The 20,993-nt window shown below is 40.4% G+C and overlaps 1 protein-coding gene across 8 annotated transcripts in view; it reads right to left on the bottom strand.

The window, feature by feature from the left end:
- Positions 1-15,941: 15,941 nt before the first annotated feature.
- epb41l5 (erythrocyte membrane protein band 4.1 like 5) overlaps positions 15,942-20,993 on the bottom strand; it is a 48,480-nt gene continuing 43,428 nt past the window's right edge. For all 8 annotated transcript variants that reach the window (XM_034215069.1, XM_034215076.1, XM_034215071.1 and 5 more), the window contains exons 23-26: positions 19,493-19,573; positions 19,086-19,148; positions 18,698-18,825; positions 15,942-18,068 (exon numbers count right to left, since the gene is read on the bottom strand). In XM_034215069.1, coding sequence (XP_034070960.1) covers positions 17,999-18,068; positions 18,698-18,825; positions 19,086-19,148; positions 19,493-19,573 — 342 coding nt within the window. In that variant the 3' untranslated portion in view covers positions 15,942-17,998. The remainder of the gene's footprint in view (positions 18,069-18,697; positions 18,826-19,085; positions 19,149-19,492; positions 19,574-20,993) is intronic.

Consider the following 20,993-nt stretch of genomic DNA (forward strand, 5'->3'; position numbering starts at 1 on the left):
TTTTAATCGACTGACAGTCCTAATTATTTTATTATTAGATATTAATAGGATCCCTATAAAGTATATTCATTACTCGTTATTCTCTACTAATAGTTAATTAAAGACTGTATATAATGACTATTTTGCACATCCCTTTCAAGATTTCAAGATTTTCTAAGGTTTATTGACATATCATATACAAAACTACGGTGTAGTTATGCAATGAATGAAAAACTTGGGTCGCAGGTTCCTCAACAGTGCATGACAAGACATCTATCAGTATACCTCCACCATTAAACTGTCATATTCTGCACATTTCTTATACTATCTACATACATCTTATAAGAGTATAATACATATGTATAATATCAGTTTAATGATAAACAAATAATAAACAAATAAGTGCTTAAACATAGTTAACATTGCAGGAAAGCAATATATTAGACGTTAAGTACTTTGTCAGGCTTAATATTTATCTGTAGATACAAATGTCACTGTGTGTGCTGTGTGCTCTGCATGTGTGACCATTAAAAGAGAGTTTCATCCCTCCATATTCTTCTTCTATACCCCCAAAGCTTTTTTCTAATTCAAAAGAAGACCTTAACCTAAAGTATTATTTAATGTTTAAATTAAGCATTATTAGTTTGTCTGTTTTGCACATCCTCCTATTAATATCTAATAATACAAATAATAAAATGCAATAACGTGCTTTAACCACCAGGTGTCCCTTTCTATCAGCTGTGCACTGTTATGGTATAAATATAACCTATCTACCAATTGGATCAAAGTCAGCCGAATTAGTGTTGATACTGCAAGGAGACGTATTGTGTGAAAAGAAATGTAAGATGTTGTTTAATTGCTTATATATTTATGATCCACGTCACGTTTTCAGTTTTGGCGGCAGTTCTCCTGTTTGTCTAGAAGTCTTCTCAGCAGGGCTCTATAAATAGAGAACTACGGCAGATATGTAATATTTAATGCAGCCGAACCGTGTATTACAATGACGTTATGTGATGACTTTCAAAGAGAAAAGCAAGCACACTCGGAATAAAGTATTATTTTATTTTTTTTAAATGTTTTCAGATTTCACATCGCATAAACACCAAATCCCAGCGTGCATTGCGGCTAAACCATCCAATCATCGAGCTGAGGATCTTGCCTACGTCTGTTTCCGGTTTAGTTTATGACGGATGTATTTTGTTATACACACATTCCTTCACATTTACATTAAAGTATTTCATGAGGCCTTCGAACATGTTTTTACTACGGTTGTAGTTGAAAAGTTTGTAAATTAACATGAACCAAAGCTGTTGCCTGGCAACGCAATCGCACAACGTTACGTCCGTTAATTCCACATCCACACGCTTGGATTAAGATAAAATAAAATGGACTTTTATTAATCCCTCGTGGGGAAATTGTTTCTCTGCATTTGACCCATCTTAGTGTTAGGAGCAGTGTGCTGCCATTTTGAACGGCCCGGGGAGCAGTGTGGGGAACGGTGCCTTGCTCAGGGACACCTCGGTAGCACTTGGTCTTGCCGCGACTTGAACTGGTGACCTTCCAGTTGCCAAGCCAAGTCCCTATTGACTTTGCCACCACCGCCCCATTAACATCGATTTAATACATTAATGTAGCCTTTGTTTCTGCTAAAAGAGGTGTCGACCAGCTGGGGCAACAAGAAAATCGGCGTAATCGAGTGTGACTATTAAAAAATAAATCATTATTATATTAATATTGACAATAACAACCGACGTCGGGATAGCATTTGCTTGGAATTTCCGGGTATTTCTCCACTGGTTAACAATACCGTGTAACTGTCACGTTTGAAGGGACGAAATCGTGACATCTTCACGTCTCCCAGCATGGTAAATCGTCACATGTTCACGTCTTACCGGGTTGCATTTATGAATTGAAGATGCCAATACACATGACAGTGTAGCACCAGTCAAATACTGTGACCAGGTGTACCACAACTAATGAGACTGTACTCCTGTAGGCTTGGTGCCGAGTGTGTGTGTGTGTGTGTGTGTGTGTGTGTGTGTGTGTGTGTGTGTGTGTGTGTGTGTGTGTGTGTGTGTGTGTGTGTGTGTGTGTGTGTGTGTGTGTGTGTGGTCTGGCTTGGTGGCTAGATATACGGTCCCGTCGGCCTGCTGGGTGATTGGCAGCCCGTTTGGGAGTCATTGATAACACACAAGAGGGCGACTGCCACAGATGAGCTCTGTCAAGCTGTCTGACACATATCCTTCCAAGTTCTTTCTCTGACTCTTGTTTGCGTTTAACCCACACAGAATGCCTCTGCTTCCACACTCACAGAAAAAAAGTAAACACACACACACCTGTCAGCCCACTTGAGGCCAGCCATTGAACCCAGTATACTGATAACAGGAAGAGAAAGACTCATTCATATGTATCTTCTGAGGTGTCAGGAGTTCTCTGTCACTGAAAAGACCAGGCTGACATTTGGAGGTATATTTCAATACAGCAACTGAGAATGGAACAGTGCTGCTTCAATACTGTGGCAGCCATGTCCACATTGTCTGAGCCTTAGTTTGAAGTGGAAGAATCCACTCTCCACCCTACCGCTGACATCTTTTGTCATCAAACCTTTGTGACAGAATAATGAGAGGCAAATGGGGAAGTTTTTTTATAGCACTGCAAAACGTATTAAAGAAGGAACATGTATCTCTGATGCAATAATCAGACCTGTTTTAAAGGGGCCCCATTCTGCTTTTTGGGGGGTTTTCCCTTTCCTGTAGTGTGTTGTATAGGTTTTTGTGCATGTAAATGGCCTGCAAAGACTACATTCCCTGTGTTCCCTCCAGAGGGAGAATATCTCCCATACACTCCCCCCCCCCCCCCCCCCCCCCCCCACCCCCACCCCCTGCCTGAAACGCCTCCATTGTACTCCTTTGTTTAACTTCTGTAACATATAGTGATATCACTATGTAACACTCACACTCCTATTGGCTAGTGCTGCAACACATTGTATGTGATAGGCTAAGGGGCGGGACATCTCTATGCGATTGACTAATCACACCTCACGTTAGCCAGGGGTCTTAAGCTTACTGAATAAACAGAAGCCTAGACAAGTTAGAAAAAACACTTTTGTTAAAAATGTTTTCGTCTTGGTAGAAAAGAAGAATGATGAGGGATTGTTGCACTTCATCGTCTTGTGAAGAACTGGGTATTACAACAACAAACGCTTAAAATCAATTCCTGATAAAAAAAATGAAATGTACCTGTCAAAACATTTCTTTCACCTGTTCTGAAGCCATCAACACAGGAGAAAAAACGTTTTAGATCAGATTTAGCAAATAGATCACCAGATTATTTTTGTCTCTATGGACTTCCGTAGCACACCTGATAAAAAAGAAAATGAAAAACCTCACCTGGCACACACATCCAAAAGTATAAAATGCACCCTTACTGACACAATGCAGCCCTTTAGGGATCTATTACTGCTCACTCACGTCTTTATCATCTCAAAGCCATCACTATGAATACCTCCCCTCAACGACACACGCCAAGGCTATAACCCTATTCTGATAGTTGAGATGTATAAGCTTCTTTTCAAAATGCCCTGTCAGAGAATGCTATCTCCTGCAACAGCTCGCAAAACAGCACAATGCCCTTTATTGTAATGACTGACAGAGATAATCTGTGTGTGTGTGTGTGTGAGAGAGAAAGAGGGAAAGACGCAGAGAGAATGTCTTTTTACCGCTCGATACACACACACAGCAGAGTCTCAAGGTGTCACCTCTCACCGTTCAGATGCGCCACCATTTGTTCATCTTTTGCTGGATGAAACTTTTCCATTGAGGTTAGTTTATTCTGCAGAAGCAGTAAACTTCATCAGAACAGAGAAAGCAGTACAGACAGATGCAGAGGCAGTTGTAGAGCATCTGGGTTTTTGCCAGAATAAGAAAAAAGTGTTTTAATTGGAACCAAACCTGCTTGATACAGGTTTCTGTTCAAAACTTGGATCTGAGATTCATTTGGAAAACTTATCTTAAGCACAAGTTATTCAAACGTTCCTGCTTAAAGTGATATCAGCCAGAAAGGGATGCAAAGCTTATCACTGTACCGTTTTTAGAAGTCTGTGATTATTCACCCCAACAGACCAATGTACCTTCTTAACAGAGGTTAGCTCAAAACTAGCTGGCTACAAACACGACATCCGCATGGAGGGTATTCATTGAGAATACTGACTTAAACCCCCCATCTTTATCCAGCCACAAGCAACAACTGTTAGCATGCTTACCCTTTAGGTCAGACCAATATTTTCATTCAAAAATCTCGAGGTGAGAGTTCAGAAAAACTGCACTGATATCATTTTAAGAATATATAAATGTAATCAAGGACATAATGTTTGCTTTAGTGGGATTTGATCTGGGGACATCCGGGGAACGGGCCTGGAGCCAAATCTCCAGGATCCACCCCGAGCAGCCTGTGAGCATGCTTAAGCAATCATGACCTGGCATAAGGTCCGTGTACCTAATCAATTATTCATCTGGAGGTGGGTGAGGGCAGCCCATCTGTTGAGGGAGCGGTCCTGGCTGAGTTATTGGGCTGTCTGCTGCGTTAATAATGCTCCAGATATGTGTTGCTCTGTAGCGCAGACTAGCCGCAGTCAATCACTTTCAGATCGCTGCATTTTGAAATGTCAACCAATATGGCAATTGACAAATAACAGCAGAGTCTTTGCTCTTTTTGCCTGGTACTGATTATGCATATGCAGGAATCCTGAAGTCAAATTTAATACCTTTTAAGACCTATTTTAAGACCCTTTCCATACATTTTAAGACCTCATCGCAACTTTGAGTTCTAACCGGTTACATTGGCGACACAGTTACCTCACATTTACTATATTGATTTGTAAGATAGCACAACTAAACAGAGTGCAGACAGACTACTGAAGCCTCCTCTCCACATGAACTTCAACCTCTCTGTGAAGGTCAGGTTTAATGCAGTATGCTGCTTTGTTGCTTCTGTACTCTGTGCTCTTTCATTCCAGTAAAACTCCTCAGAAACCATTAGAAACCAGTATTTGACCAATAAACAAAACTATTGAACTATGAAATATATTAAACTTTGGTGAGCTTCAGCGGGGTAATGCCATATAGGAGCTCCCTCACAAATACCCAGGGGTTAAATTGGGCTGGGGCTGTCCGGGACTAAGCCCGGCACATAGGACGATGCTCTGACGTCATCACCCTCACACATTTGTCATATGTTTACAAAAAACGATATATATGTTAAGACTTTTCTCGTTCTTAATATAGACTATATTTAGGGTCGATATGTGTTGACCTTACTTTAACCTGTTAAGCCCGAAGGTCCCCGCCAGCGGGGACCCTGGGTCTTTTTTTCACGATACTGTGTCTCAGGGGATCTTAATATTTAAGAAGCTATTAATGTGTTATACCAGATTAACGGAAATAATCTCAGCTAACTGCCGATACAAACCATGTTTACCAAAACAAAACACAAGTCTCACAAGAAGCATCTAAATTACCCCTGAGCGAAAAATGCTAACGGACATTGGCACAGAACTCAAGATAAAAGTACCCTTATTACTTATCATAGCTGCACATACAATATATCCGATTAAAGCTGAGACTCCATAGATTATGTAGGTATATAGTATCATCACTGAGTGATCCGGACTCGCAACAGGGGAAGCAAATACAGTCATCACAACACGTACCTTTACGAAGCTTCTAGGGAGATCGTCTCACAAGTAGCTGTCAATCTGATCAAAGTACGTGTTCAATGGCATTAAAATGAGAAATAACGCGGCTGAATCTGTTAATCCATAGGTTCTTAACGTCCATGTATAAAAAACTGATTGAATTTATAATCCATAATTCCATTTTTATGTAAAAATAGGAGAGTAAATGCTAGCTGCTAATGGTAACCACCACAGCTAGCTGCTGCTTCCGGTCTCGGCGATACAGCAGTCTCACACATACACATGACCAAAGAAGGACTATGTGGGAGTTCCCCTCGATTCCATTGGCTCTGACTGTCAGAAAGAGATGTCACATGTCAAAATCGACAAAGGGGGGCCAGAGATATGGAAAATCCACCCAAATGGCCCCAGAAGAGGTTTTTTTGTGCTAAATCTGTCTAAAAAGGTCAAATATCACTTGTTTTGCATCAATCTTGATACAGGGTACTTATTATATGTTGTACTTTGGATTCCTAAAGCTTTTAGTCTACTAACCCATCATCCAAGGTTAGTTTTCACTATAAGTACAAAATATTTTTTGGACCGACACTATAATTTACAGTTTTTTACCATGTTCAATCTGAATTTTCTTTAAAATAAAAAACATCTATATTGAATCTGACTTTTCTACATCCAACTCACAGGTTTATCATTATTTTGAGAAAAAAGATTATTAATTTAACCCTTTTAGAAGGGAAGATATGGTCATTTGTTCTGGGAATGTCATTTTCGAGCCTGAAACCTGAAAAACAGGATCAGGGTTTAACCAAGCGGCAAACTGTGGGGTAGAGCCGGGAAGCCAATACGGAAGTGCCACACACTGCAGTTCATATATTGGCCGATAGGCGATGGCTGCAGAAAGGAGCAATTTCCATAGACCCCCATGTTAAAATGCCCGATTTTACAGCAGAAAAAAACATGTTTCTACCCCTGGCTCCATACATTTTATTATCGATATAGTTAGATTCCACCTTCATGATTATGGATCTGTGAGTGAATTGTTTTCTAACGCGACCCTTTATATTTATATTAGGTCTTAAAGTTTGTGCATACATTAGGGCGTGGTCACTTTGATTGACAGATACGTGCCTCACTGTCAGCTAACAGCAACTTGTCCAATCTGCTAGGCTACAACCATAGAGGCTACAACGTTAGTTAGTTGTAGTTACTGTACTTGATCCTTTAGCTGTGTTCGTGGTGATCGTGCCTGTTAGGGAATATTGTTACAAATACCAGATAATTAAAATGTCGTGCTGTGCGCTTGAATGTACTAACAGATCTTCCAAGAAGTCTACTTTCAGCTTTTTTCGGTGAGTAAAATGATAATATTATACATGTTAACCCCGTTAGCAGGTGTTTGTGTGCTTGTTAGCTTAGCCTGTTATGTAGCTTATTAGCCAGCTAAGGACGTAACCCTTTATACATATATACAGTTTAGTTTATGATTCAGCCTTGGGTAAGACTTTTATACTATATGGCTATGATGCCCATAATGCTAAACGGGAGCAAATGTTAAAAGGGGTGGGCCGCCGGGACGCGCTAGCGAGCTAGCACCCTGCAGCCCCGTTAGCTTCGGCGGCGTGGACTCCGGCGTTATAACTGGAGATCAAGGAATGCATCGTAACGCGGACTTGGTTCGCCTGCAGCCCGCTGTAGTATTAGCTAAATAAATGATGTTGAGCAAGGCTTATTAAGCTGAACACCGCCACAATTATTCTGCTATGTATCGGTACTTATTTTATTAACGTGTGAATGACAAGCATTAAGAATAATACCAAATAGCTAATTATCTTGCAGATTGTCTCGTTTGATTATGAATGTAACGTTTATATAGTGGAACTACACTGTTTTATCAAAACCAAAGTGCCACGCAGTGACTTGGTATGCATGTATTTCAGCAGGAAATGTGCAACCTAGATGACATTTACCAACACAGACTATATAGAAATATTTGTAAAAGTTGTTCATGCGTTACTAAGTGAATATGGCATTAACCCTCCTGTTGTCTTCGGGTCAAATCTGACCGATTTACTACTTTCATCAATCATGTTTTACATTCGATTGATACTGAGAGCATGTTAGCTTAGCTTCTTAGCCTGAGCTAGGACTCGAACGTCACGCTCGTTGGCAGCAGGTCCCGCCCTGTCCCGCCTCAGCTCCGCCTCTTTGCCCTTATTTGGAGAAGGCGGGAGAAGGCGGGAGTTAGACTCTGACGACACCGTCGAGCCGTTAGTGGCCGACTCCGCTTACTAAGGGCTTCACGGCAACTCTGCAGAATCCTATGGGTGACGTCACGGACCCTACGTCCATTTATATATACAGTCTATGGGTTTAACAGGTTAAAATAGCAGATCTCTGTGACCGGATATAGTTTGGCTTAGACCCCGGCCCCACGCGGACGCATACAGTAAAACGCATACGCAAACGCAAAAAAGTCTTCCGTTCACACGCATTCGATTCATTAACGTGTCCGTTCACACTAGACCGCTGGAAATGCTGGAAACGCTGTAGTACATATGCCAGGCCTGTAAGTGGCGCTGCTGCCGCAATAAAATACACCAAAAGCAGCGAAGAAGACCAGTGTTGCCAACTTGGCGATTTTCTCGTTAAATTTGGCGGATTTCCAAACCCTCCGGCGACTTATTTGTGTCAAAAGCGACTAACGACTAATCTAGCGATTTATAATGGTGTTATTAGCGACTTTTCTGGTGTTTGGAGACTCACATTGTTCTGCAGTTAACGAGCCGCGGGTGCTGCCGTGAGCCCCGCCTCCCTCCCATAGTACTCCCCCGCGTCGAGACTGCAAATGAATTGCGCATGCGCCAACTGCCAAGCCGTTCTGGTTTTGAGCGGGATTTAAATGTTGAATGTAAATGTTTCTTCACTCACTTTCACACTTTAATAAATAACTGCCTTTGCTTTGCCTCACACAGCCTCAGTCACTCAATCACCTCGTCCACTGTGTGTGTGCCTCTCTGTGACAAGCTAAACATCATGGCACAGTCTAAATTGTATTCTCAAAAATACAGAAAGGAGTGGGAATCAAACCCTGAGTATAAAGGATGGTTGAAGCCATTTATTGGAGATGACACACGGGCATACTGCCTTTATTGTAAGGGGGATTTCTATGCCAAACTGTCATGTTAAAACCCCAAAACATACTCAAAAGGCAAAGACATTTCTGATCTACTGTCGTCTGGATTTAACTCCGGTGGTTTCAAGTTTTGATCCTTGAAGGGTTGGGAACGTTTTTTACCTACAGCCGCCATTACATGATATGCAAATTAGGCGATGACGTCATTTAGCGACTTCTGGCGACTTTTCGGACAGCCAATAGCTACTTTCCTTACTATGGAGTTGGCAACACTGATAAGACACCGGAGCATGGTTGTCATGGTTTCCCTTCTGTTTATTCTCCGCAGTGGACGGCGTGTTCTCCTGCTGTATATCTCTCAGGTAGTCCACCAGCAGAAACCCCCCCCCCCCCCCCCCCCCCCACAGAGCGGAGCAAGGCAACGAAACTTAAAAATAAGAAGCAGCATTTTATGGGACGCTATGCATGGGGCCACCTTGAGGTATACTTGTCAACCTTGAGACCTCAGAAATCAGGAGGATTTCAATACCACCGCGGGAGGGGGGGGTGCTCGTGGATCGCCGGAGCTGTATTGGATTAACATTAACTACCATGCTTATTGTAGTTGTAAGTGCACTGCCTTGCGGCCTGTAGTAGCACCATCCTTGATGGAGCATATGTGTGGGCTGGACCTGTATTTTACAGGAAAGGAGTTAGCAGAGGGTCGAGTTGTCGATTCTTGTTCTGTTTTCTGTGACTATCTTCCTCACCCTCTCAGACTTTCAGTTGCGCGCGCTACTAAAGAAGACGCGTTACCATGGAAACCAGACAATGGTGAAGCTGTATTAAAGTCCGAGTGGAAACAGTCCTGAGTAAATCTGATTTTGTCAGAAATTGGGAGAAATATGACCCCGGAAGGAAACCGGGAGAGGGCAATGAAATCGGGAGTCTCCCGCGAAAATCGGGAGGGTTGGCAAGTATGCCTTGAGGGGGTTTCCCAACATGTTGTTTCAGTAAATTAAAGGGTGTTTCATGTTGTCGTTGCTGTGGACCTTCTTAATACCTTGGAAAATGCCGTTTAATAATTTGTAATACTTTTTAATAGCCTTAATTTTCGCTAAATTGATTTATCAACTTTTAATACTTTTTAAGACCCCGCGGACACCCTGTGATTGAAGATATTCTCACATGATGAATATCCAGTTTACTGTCTTTAACAAAAACAAGCAACAGCCTCCAAACTGTGGTCCATAGTAAGCTAGATGTATTTATTTGGTCTGTATTATAATCCCCATTAGCACTACCACATGCTACTTACAGTACATTGCCTCAAAGTCACATGATGTGTTGCGTTTTCACTAATGAAGCAGCTGAAGAGATGATGGACAGTTCATTTGTCCAAAAAAAGAGTGTATGGGGGGCTTTAACTGCCCAGAAAAGAAGTGTGTGAGCATCGATATTTGTTCACCAAGCTAATACCAATCCACTCTCACAAATAAATGCCGTGACATCGCTCATATCCATTCAGATTAACAGACTCCCTGAGCAAATGAGACACTACTCTTGAACCTGAAGATATTAGAATTTGATTTATAGACATGGCAAAGTTTATCCAGGGGGAAATAATCCCTGAAATCCTGTTCAAATCTTTGGTTGGGTTTGTGAAGAGTTTTATAATATATAATAGGAAAATGATAATTACATATTGTTATTAAAATAAAGATCCACTTCTACTGAGCCCCTCTGGATCCACACTACACTCAAGAGAATAAAGCAGTAAAAAAGAGACAATAGTTGAATAAAACAGCACTTCCTTTAGAACAAGTTGCCTTTGTTAGGAAAGTCAATGTGTTGTAGTCTTATAAGGTTTAAGCTAATGATGCCCCTTGATTAATAAGATTTAAAAAAAAATTAAATCAAGAATCACTCTTCTGCAGGAAGAGCATGGAGGAGATCTGAGACTAGACGGTCAAATATGGTGCTGTGCTGCCCCCCAGTGGTGGATTGGCTAACATGCATTAGATACTGTTAACATCTGGATACACTGCAGATAGAATGTGTTTACAGTTCAGAGACCAACAGAAAGAGTGCGGATATATAATCCAAGATATTGGCCCATTTACTAGAATTACAGTTCAAAAGGCCTTTGGATTCACTCTTTGTGCCCCCTTTAGGCTACGGTTCAATTCAGATGTGGGAAGTAACTAAGTATATTTACTCAAGTACTGTACTTAAAGGTGGGGTAGGTAATTTTGGAGAAACCAGCTCGAGTGCGCTGGAATTTGAAAATACACAGCCGGAAAAAATCTGCCACTTCCTTACAGAGCCCCTATCCATACCCTCCTCCAACACACACGAACGCGCACATGACCAATGAGGGCATACATTTCAAAATGCAAATTCCAGGCCCCGGAAAAGTTATGGAAAACAATATTTTCCCCAAAGTTTTGGAAAAGTCATGGAAATGTAACTAAAGTTGCGTCAAATATAATTAACATTTGATCTAATCGCCGAAATAATCTGCGGTCGCGAGCTGTTATGTGCCATCATGACGCGCATGGTGTTATTTTTTTAATATATGAAGCGCGAGCTGTGTGCTCGAGTCTTCTTGCCTGTCGGCTGAACTCTGCTGCTCCGGGATGAGGGTCAGCTACATTATCTACGGTGCGTTCGTTAACTGTGCGGAGTCACTGTGGCACAGACTGAGGCGCTGGTTCAGGTGTTCAGAGCAGAGCGGCAGAGCGTGATGTGAACTGAAACGTTTTTCTGTCGCAATATCATTTAAGGAATCGTTGAGCTAGCTAGCTAGCATACATTGTCACTATCTGCTAACGTTAGCTTTAGCCTTCGTTTTCTAATAGTTTTTTTCATAGGCTATAAACAGAGGTGGTATAAGTATAGATATTGTACTAGAGTAAAAGTAGAAGTACTCAGATCTTGTACTTTAGTAGAAGTACTCAGATCTTGTACTTAATAAAAGTAGAAGTACTCAGGTCTTGTTCTTGAGTAAAAGTAGAAGTACTTAGATCTTGTACTTGAGTAAAAGTACTCAGATCTTGTACTTGAGTAAAAGTAGAAGTACTCAGATCTTGTACTTGAAGTAGAAGTACCAGAGTGAAGGAATACTCTGTTACAGTAAAAGTCCTGCATTCAAAATGTTCCTCAAGTGAAAGTAGAAAAGTATTATCATCAAAATATAGTGAAAGTAGCGACAGTAAAAGTAGTCATTGTGCAGATTAGTCCATTTCAGAATAATATATATGATATGTTTTCTAATGATTGATCATGAAAGTGTTCTCAAAGCTGGTAAAGGTGCAGCTAGTTTGAATGACTTTGTATACTGCAGGGTAGCTTGTGGATTTACTCCAGGTGGAACTAAAGTCTGATTTAACACTTGGTTATATTTCACATCATTCATCCACATCTGTGAAGTTACTAAAGGTATTAAATACATGTAGTCGAGTAAAATTACACCATTTACCTCTGAATTGTAGAGGAGTAGAAGTACACAGTAGCAAAACATTGAAATACTTAAAGTACAAGTATCTCAAAATTGTACCCAAGTATAGTACTTGTTGAGTTTATGAACTTAGTTACTTAACACCAGTGGCTATACAGATACAAAGACTAAGCCTTGCACAGAGGCATGAAAATACATTTTCAAAATGCTCAACAGTGCTGCCAAAATGATAAACTGACTGCTACACAATTAAAATAAATGCTTATATATATTTCTATTAGATGTGACTATTTAGCGTTTCTGTTATTATTACCACTGCTGCTTTAGTTGTTCTGACTGCTAAAATCCTTTGTTATTCCTAAACCGATATTCCATGGGGTCGGGGTGCTCGGGTCCGGTGTGAATGCGCATTCACACCGCAGGACTTTCCCTGGTACTTTGGTTCTTCAGTTCCGTTAGTACCAATAATGTCGCGTTCAGACCGCCGGGACTACTCAGTGCCGGGAACTCTTTTGGAACTCTTTTGGCCATGTTTAGTCCCTGCAAGAGAGGTGGTACTAACCTGGTGATAAAAGAGTGCCAATTTCTATTGGCTGGGCGAATTGCAAACCACGCCCCGTTAGACTCTGAATTTGTTTTGTTCGGCAGCCATTTTTTTCCTCGCTACAAAACCACATCCACACCTGAGCGAATAGGTTGTTTGTACTTTAAAGCATGACTACACGTACAACACCGGAGCGGTGGAATGATGAGGAAGTGTCGGCGCTTCTGGCAATTTACTCCGAGGACGGGATGCAGCAGCTTCTACAGAAAGCAGTTCCCAACTCTAAATGTTTTGAGCGATGTTCGCAAAAGCTACTTGAGCTGGGAATCGTGCACAGTGCACACGGATGCCGGGTAAAAATAAAGAAACTCAGGCAGGACTATAAAAAAATTAAAGACCACAATAATAATAGTGGTAACGATTTTCTATTGTTATTATATATATATATATATATATATATATATATTGCCACTGTTTTTTTTAATACTGACACCTAACTTGCACTAAGGTGTGTCTGCTGCTATATATATTGCCACTGTTACATTGTTTTGAAACTACTTACACTTTATTTTACATTTCACACTTTTATTTAACTTCAATTTACATGCATACGACACACCTGGAACAGCGTGATGCCGTTATTGTTATGTCTTGACTGTGCAATAAAACAAACAAACTGGCGAAGCTTTATTTATTGTGTCCCACCCCAAATGTGCAGAATAGAAGAATGTGAGAGCAGACAGGTGTCGGTGGTTGAATTGATCTACAATGTTGCAACCTTGTGCAGCAATGGCAGGGCAGAAACACAAGTCTTACACACATAAACACAAGTAATTTATCATGTCATTTGTTTTAGATAAATAAGGGAAAAACACCAAACAAGGGTTAATGTCCTTTTCCAAAATCAGCCTGAGGGGGTAATATATAATAAATACATAAAGATAAAGTCCATTGTTATAATGGGGTATTTTATTTGTAAATTACCCTAATTACCCTTATGAACTCCATCATGTCTGAGGTCGGAAAGTAAACAAACGCCTCATACAGCGGGTGGGCTTTATACCCCCTCCCCCGTGTAGTTGTTCTTCTCTCGTTTTTTGTTGTACTCGCCGTGAAGTGGTTTTGCGGCCTGCCAGTAAACCCAGAGAAGAAGAAGACGAAGTGACGTCAGCGTAATCTTGCCTCAGGGAAAGTCCTGCGGTGTGAATGCGGCTATGGCACTAGCCCCCTGGCGGATTCTGTGCCGTGGTACTTTAGTGCCGGCACTAAAGTACCGCAAGTCCTGCGGTGTGAAAGCATACCTGATGAGTTTGCATCCCTGACTACAGTTGCTTCAGCCTGTAGAAGCTAGTAAGCCTACTATTTGATTTGTTTTAGGAAGGCACCACATGTTTCATATGCAGACCTTATTTTCCTGTTCCATGTTCAAATAAACCATTTTCAGTGGTAATTTTTTTTTGGTCATGGACAATTAGGTAAAGGTCATTGAGAAGTCATGGAAAATCATTGGTGAAAAAGTGTATGAACCCAAAGTTTGTGCACAGTTGGAAGGCGGCTAAAATAACTGGATGGCCTACCTGCCTGTCAGCCTTCCATCTGTGCACACATTTATCTCGTGCCCTCATTGGTCATGTGCGCGTTCGTGTGTGTCGGAGGAGGGGCTCTGTAAGGAAGTGGCAGATTTTTTCCGGTTGTGTATTTTCAAATTCTAGCGCACTCGAGCTGGTTTCTCCAAAATTACCTACCCCACCTTTAAGTATCATTTTGAGATTCTTGTACTTTACTTGATCATTGCCATGATATGCTACGTTGTACTTTTACTCCACTACATTTATTTAATACCTTTAGTTACTTAACAGATTTTGATTAATGATGTGAAATATACATAACACCTAAATCAGACTCTAGTCTAGTTCCACCTGGAGTAAATTCATGCCAATACTTTTGTACTTTTATTTGAGTGACATTTTGAATGCAGGACTTTTACTTGTAACAGAGTATTCCTACACTCTGGTATTTCTACTTTGACTTAAGTACAAGATCTGAGCACTTATCCCACCTCTGGTTAAGTTGTCAGTGTGTCTGACATTATGTCATCATCAATATAGATTTAAAGGACTGTTAAACAAACCCATAATTCAGCAGACACATTTCATGTATTTAAACTTTTAACTCTAGTATTACAAGATATAGCATATACGTTTTTGGTCTCCACGTAGTGCGAATGGTCTTTCTCATTGAAGACATTTTGACATTACGGCTGTCCATTCAGCTGCTTCAGCTTCAGGGTCCGGCTCCTGTGCATTCAACAAACTACAGACAATGTTATTAGCAAGTCTGTGCTCATTCTATCATGAGAAATGAAATGTCTGTTGTTAAAAAGTCTGATACTGTATAAAAGGAGTATAGTAATTATTGTAGACTCTTACCACCTTCACGACATATATTGGAGAGTTGTGTACGCTGAATTGTACACCGTACAAATACTTAATTGAAACATAAACATGCGATCAGAGTGTATCTGCAAAGAAAAGTCTGAGGGGCGATTTAAATATAAAACATTTCACACTGTACAAACTACAAACAGTTGGAGCAGTGCATTCTACTGTTCATTAACTAATAAAAGGCAAAGGGTCTCAAATTGTTCTGTAGTGCCCTCCATTCTGTCATCCAATAAGCAATAACTGAAAGAGATTGACGTTTCGACTAATGGAGAGAATAATGGTTTGACATGAGCCTGTTGTTAATGTAATTATCTAATGATGTCCTGGGACCTGAGAGTAAGAAGAATACGTTTCCTCTGTGAGTAAACAAGATCTCAGAAAACCATGTTCATTGTTTTGGGGATTACTCTTCAAAAAATAAGGGGGGCTGCGAGGGAAAGAAAAGCACTTTGTTACTACATTGACTAATTTCATTATGAAACAGTCAGTTGTCATTGCTCAACTTCTGATAACGATACAATAGCTTTCCAGAGCAAGGCAATTTAAACAGGACTATGAAATCAGATGTTTCCCCCTCAGTGATCCGGGTCATTGTTTCAGCTGGTCTAACATGACAGCGATCACATCTGGCCCAGCAGACAGCGAATCAGATCCAAATGTAATCACTGATAAGCAAATCATTTCAACAGTAACAAAAGAATCAAGAACAATTGACTTCTACTGTAGCAAAGCTTTACTGAATTATGATCAGGTATTCCAGAAAAAAATAATAAAAGTTTATATAAAACTGCATTTGAGACGTCACTATTTGTTTTCCAGTCAGTAATATGTTCCCTACTTCAATTAGAAAATACAACAATGCAGAGTTCTGCTCAGTGTGTATACTGCCAACATCATTTTCAAAAAATATATAAATCTACTTCGTATCTACAGCCAGCTGATGTCATAATACTGACAATACATAATCACTGTACGCTACAACACTTTTGGACAACATGTCATATTTGAACAATTACGCTGAGGAGTAGCATAAATAACTGTCACTGCTAAGAAGACATTGTAAAAACACTCATGACATCCCTTTCAGAGATCATTTCAATGAGGGTCCCGACTGGGTGGTTAATACGTGAAGGGGACTGAGATAAAAAAAAAGTGACATACTTCATTAATAACTCAAATTTAGAATTAGGCCTCAATTTCACATTTATAAAACCAGCTTTTTAGAGACTTCACATGTTTTCCGTCGGGTATAAACGTTCAGCACTCTTTTAGATAAACACGTTTTCATACTGTGTCTTTTCCAGCTTTTCTGAATACATTCATTTCCTTAAGGCGGGGCCATGACTACAGCACGTTAATACTGGGAGAGATGTGTTACAACAGGGTATAGAAAGGCCAACTTAAACAAAAATACAGAGCAGAAGGAGAGGGCGATATTCTGAGGAAAATGATTACATCTCAGAGATTATAATTATAATGTCTCAGAAAATCTCAAAATGTAAAGAAATGATGTGAAAGAAACAGCTAAATACTGTGTTTTATGTCACTGTCAAAGGTTTTCCTTCACTTTTCTGACTGTACTTTCATAGATTATTCGTTTTTCTTCTTATATTAGAGAGTTGTTTTTTTCTCGTAAACTAACCCTTTTACTGTCAGATAATACATCCTGGAATATCACGCCTCCTCCCCCAGCTTGTAATCATGATTTTCCTAAAAAAGGCCAGAATACGCTGCTCTAAATCCAGTGTTATAATAATGAAGATTTCCAGTTTGGTAATCCAGCTGGGATTACAGTAGATTCAAAGGTTTCCACAGCAACCGAACCACTCCTGCTTTCACATTGCCAACATAGAAATAAGCATGAGTGAAAAAGTGTCACAGGTAGAGGCGGTGCTTTCAAGGACACCAAGTATAAGATCATATTTCATCTCCAACTTTCACTCAAAGTCCTGATAAGGTCCAAAAAGGGACACAGAAAAACATGTTGTTAGTGATGTTCGAAACGTCCTCATGCTGCTAGACATATGTGAGAAGCACTGTGATGCAGAACACATTCAAACAGACAAAAAAGCAGGAGAATGAAAACCGTTGAAAAATGAAAGTGGTCACCTCTAGTGTCATCAAAACAAATAGTTTCAAGGTCCAGTGTTGCAAAAGTAATCCAGTGAAGTTCTTACAGTACATCCAGTGGCTACCAACAGAGCAAGTGTAGTATTGAGTGGGATTAAAAACAACAAATTGCTACAAGGACAGAACAGTATCATATCCATCATGTTAAGAGTCCTCGCGTTTAAATCTCTTGGGATCAACATTTAAAGTCTTTATTTTTTATAGATGTCAGTCCTTCATCCAGTGTTCTCCAGCTCTAAAGCTGTGTGTTCAGAAGATCTCACAGTAGTAGGGATCTACCAGTAATGAACAGCATGACTCCAAAGGGGGGGGGTGGGGGAAACAACTTACCCTTTGAGCCGTATGTACCTTACAGTGTCATGAGATTTAAGCACTGACAGCTAACTCATACAGTTCACACCACAAGTGTTCTCTATATGTTAATACTGGTGCTAAATGTCGTTTTACTGGGCTTGGTGTCGTGTTATTGTGAACATCTGTCACATCTCTATTCTTTTCTGTGTTAAGTGAAGGGTTTGCCTCCCCCTGTGTTCACTCTCCTTTTAGCCCGCAGCACATCTGATCCAGTTTGCTTGTGTGTGATGGGTGAGGAGCTTAGGGGGGTGAACATTGTGATGGCTGCTCCTGGTTTTCTCCCTCAGAGCTCAGTGGTCAGGAGTCCTCTGAGTTTGGCTCCATCTTCCGAGGCTGGCGGCTTTCCCATAGCGCTGCGGGGGGGTACAATATTTTTAAATAGTAAAAATGCTCTGTTAAAAGGAAAATCCTGGATTCAAAATCTAACTTAGGTAAAAGCACAAATGTATTGGTCAGAAAATATAGTTAAAGTATCAAAAGCACAAGAGGTCATTAGAGAATTGTATACAGTATACTGTATATAAATTAATAGATGATGATTGTGGATGCAATTATGTGTCCATTACAGCTGGTATTCAAATTACTTTGTAAACTGCTGCTGGATTTGAACGTATAATTATGTCGATGTTTATTAAATAATTAATGTTTTTTTGTAATATTTAATAATCTCAAAATGTAAAGTAACTCGCTACTAAAGCTGTCAAATAAATGTAGTGGAATATAAAGTAGCATAACCTTTAAATACATTATACTTAAATACAGTCCTTGAGTAAATGTACATTTCACCACTATTCAGTTTGAGTTACTAGTTGTGTTTTACTGCCAGAAGCCATTAAGTGAGCTCATGATTTCTCAGAGTAGCAGAGACCAAGCAGAACTGCGGTGAAGAGCTGACCTCCTGCAGCAGTGTGACTCCAGCAGGGGGCAGCATGCAACCAAATGTACTCAAGCTCCACTTGGGTTTGAATGTGAAGAGTTTTACCTGGCCGAGGCGTTGTTACGTGGAGGGAGGGCTGGGGTAAAAGATGCTCCCACATCTGGGGGGAGAGGAGGGTTGACCTTAGCGGGGGGGTCAAGGTCGAGCAGGCCGTTAGTAAAGACGCCGGGAGGCTGCATTAGAGGGGGGGGGAGAAGGGAGGAGGTCATTCTCTACAGAGCCTCTACACCAGCCAATGAGAACAGCGACTAAGCAAGTGCATGTGGAAGATAAACGCTGAGTCATGAATCACCAGTGTCAGGACATTGGAGACATTTAAAACAAAATCAATAAACATGAAAATGTTTATTGATTTTGTTGACTTCATTAGAACCTGTGGCAGACGGTTGATCAGGAGAGGAGTTAGACAGATTCAAATCAGAGTGATACTCACAGCCGTGGAAGGGATGATCCAGCGAGGAGTGATGAGAGGTTTGGGCGGCGGCACTGCAGGCAACTGAAAAACAATTCAAATATTTTCACATTTATTAGAATGGTGCAGGAATGAGTCCGAAACCACAACATGAGGTAACGTTTCCAGGTGAACATATGTGAGAAAAATGATCTGTGGTAAAACAAGCTTATGAGATTTGTTGTGAGTAAATGTCAGTAAATACCCAGCTCGCTAATGTCTGAAGCTTTTGCATGTCTTAAAAAAGCGATGGAAGGCTTATAGAAATGCTTTTGCACTTAAAACTGGTAGCATTGGAATCTTAAAAGGTTCATACGCAAATATGTTTTTCATGAGTTAAGGATATTATCATTTGTAGGAGTTTTACACAAGGTAGAAGTGCATCTTACCACAGGGGTTGGATCGGTGAAATCGATCAGGTTGTCAGACAGAGGGGCGGAGCTTGGCAGGTCAACTTCGTCTGCTTTAACCTGCACAATGATACAAACCAAAACATGTCAACACAGAAAACTTAGACAAGTTTTTTATTAATCAACGTTTTTACATTTGGTTTCACAGAGGAGCTATACACGTGGCATGCAAAATACATCTTTATTAATAAGATGTTCCCTCAGTGCCACACTCTTTATTCAGGATTCAATCAATCAATGTTTATTTATTTAGCCCAATATCACAAATGTTACATTTGTCTCAGTGGACTTCACAGTTTGTATAGAATATCAGTATGACAATACGACACCCTCTGTCCTTAGACCCTCACATCGTACAAGGAAAAACTTCCGGAGAAAACCCACAGTTTAAAGGGAACATGGGAGAAACCTCAGGGAGAGCAACAGAGGAGGGATCCCTCTCCCAGGACGGACAGACGTGCAATAGATGCCGTGTGTACATTGAAAAGATAATACATTTACAACATAGGTAGTCCAAATGTTTGGAAATGCATGTGTCTATAATAAGAAGATGAGAGGATTGCATTATTAAGATCTTTTTAGCTTTTAATATGTTCTGTATAATACATGTACAATTCTAGATGTGTTAGTAATAAATATTGTTTAGTAGTAATATGATAATACTTTCTGATTAGCGTTTGGGTAACAGTTTCTAAAGCTTTGGATAGTATGTCATTTTGCACATTTCCATCAATGTTTTAAGATTTTACCTTACATTTTTTAATTAAAAGGTAAAATCTAGTTGAATAAAATGAATTGAATAGTAGGACTGTGGAGCTCCTTACAGTGTATTGTAGCATTGAAGATTATCTGGCAAAGTCACCTTTTTGTCCATCTTTAATATACAATAGGCGCTTTCACATCGCAGTACTTTTCCCACAAAGGTTCATCAGAACTTAGTTCATGAGAACTCTTTAGTTCTCATGAACTAAGTACAGTATCCCAGCAGCTTCTACTGAAGCCTTCCGAGTAAATCACCAGAACGCCGACACCTCCTCATCTCCACGCTCCCATGTTTTATTTTGTGTTGCCATAAGTTAGTCTCTCTGCGTTTGTGCGCTGGGCTAATGCTAATAATGCTAATGCTAATAATGCTAATGCAAGGATAATAAAATGGCGGCTTCACAAAACTTTTTGGGAGTTTTACGTTTTATGGGGCGTGGTTTGCATTCCGCCCAGCCAATCAGACATAGGAACCTTTTTCTCCCACGAAAGTACCTGCTCTCTAGCAGGGACGGAAACGGGGGTAAAAAAGGTTCTGATTAACTCATTTTTGTTCCGGCTCTTTTTGGTCTGAACGCGACATTTCGGAACTATATCGGAACTAAAGTGGGAAAAGTACTGCGGTGTGAAAGCGCCTAATGGATCAGATGAAACATTTCAACTCTATGTACCTGTACCCTTATTAAATACATTCAATTAGACTACTTACTGCCATTGA

This window comes from Gymnodraco acuticeps, unplaced genomic scaffold (genome assembly GCF_902827175.1).
Source record: "Gymnodraco acuticeps unplaced genomic scaffold, fGymAcu1.1, whole genome shotgun sequence".
NCBI lineage: Eukaryota > Metazoa > Chordata > Actinopteri > Perciformes > Bathydraconidae > Gymnodraco > Gymnodraco acuticeps.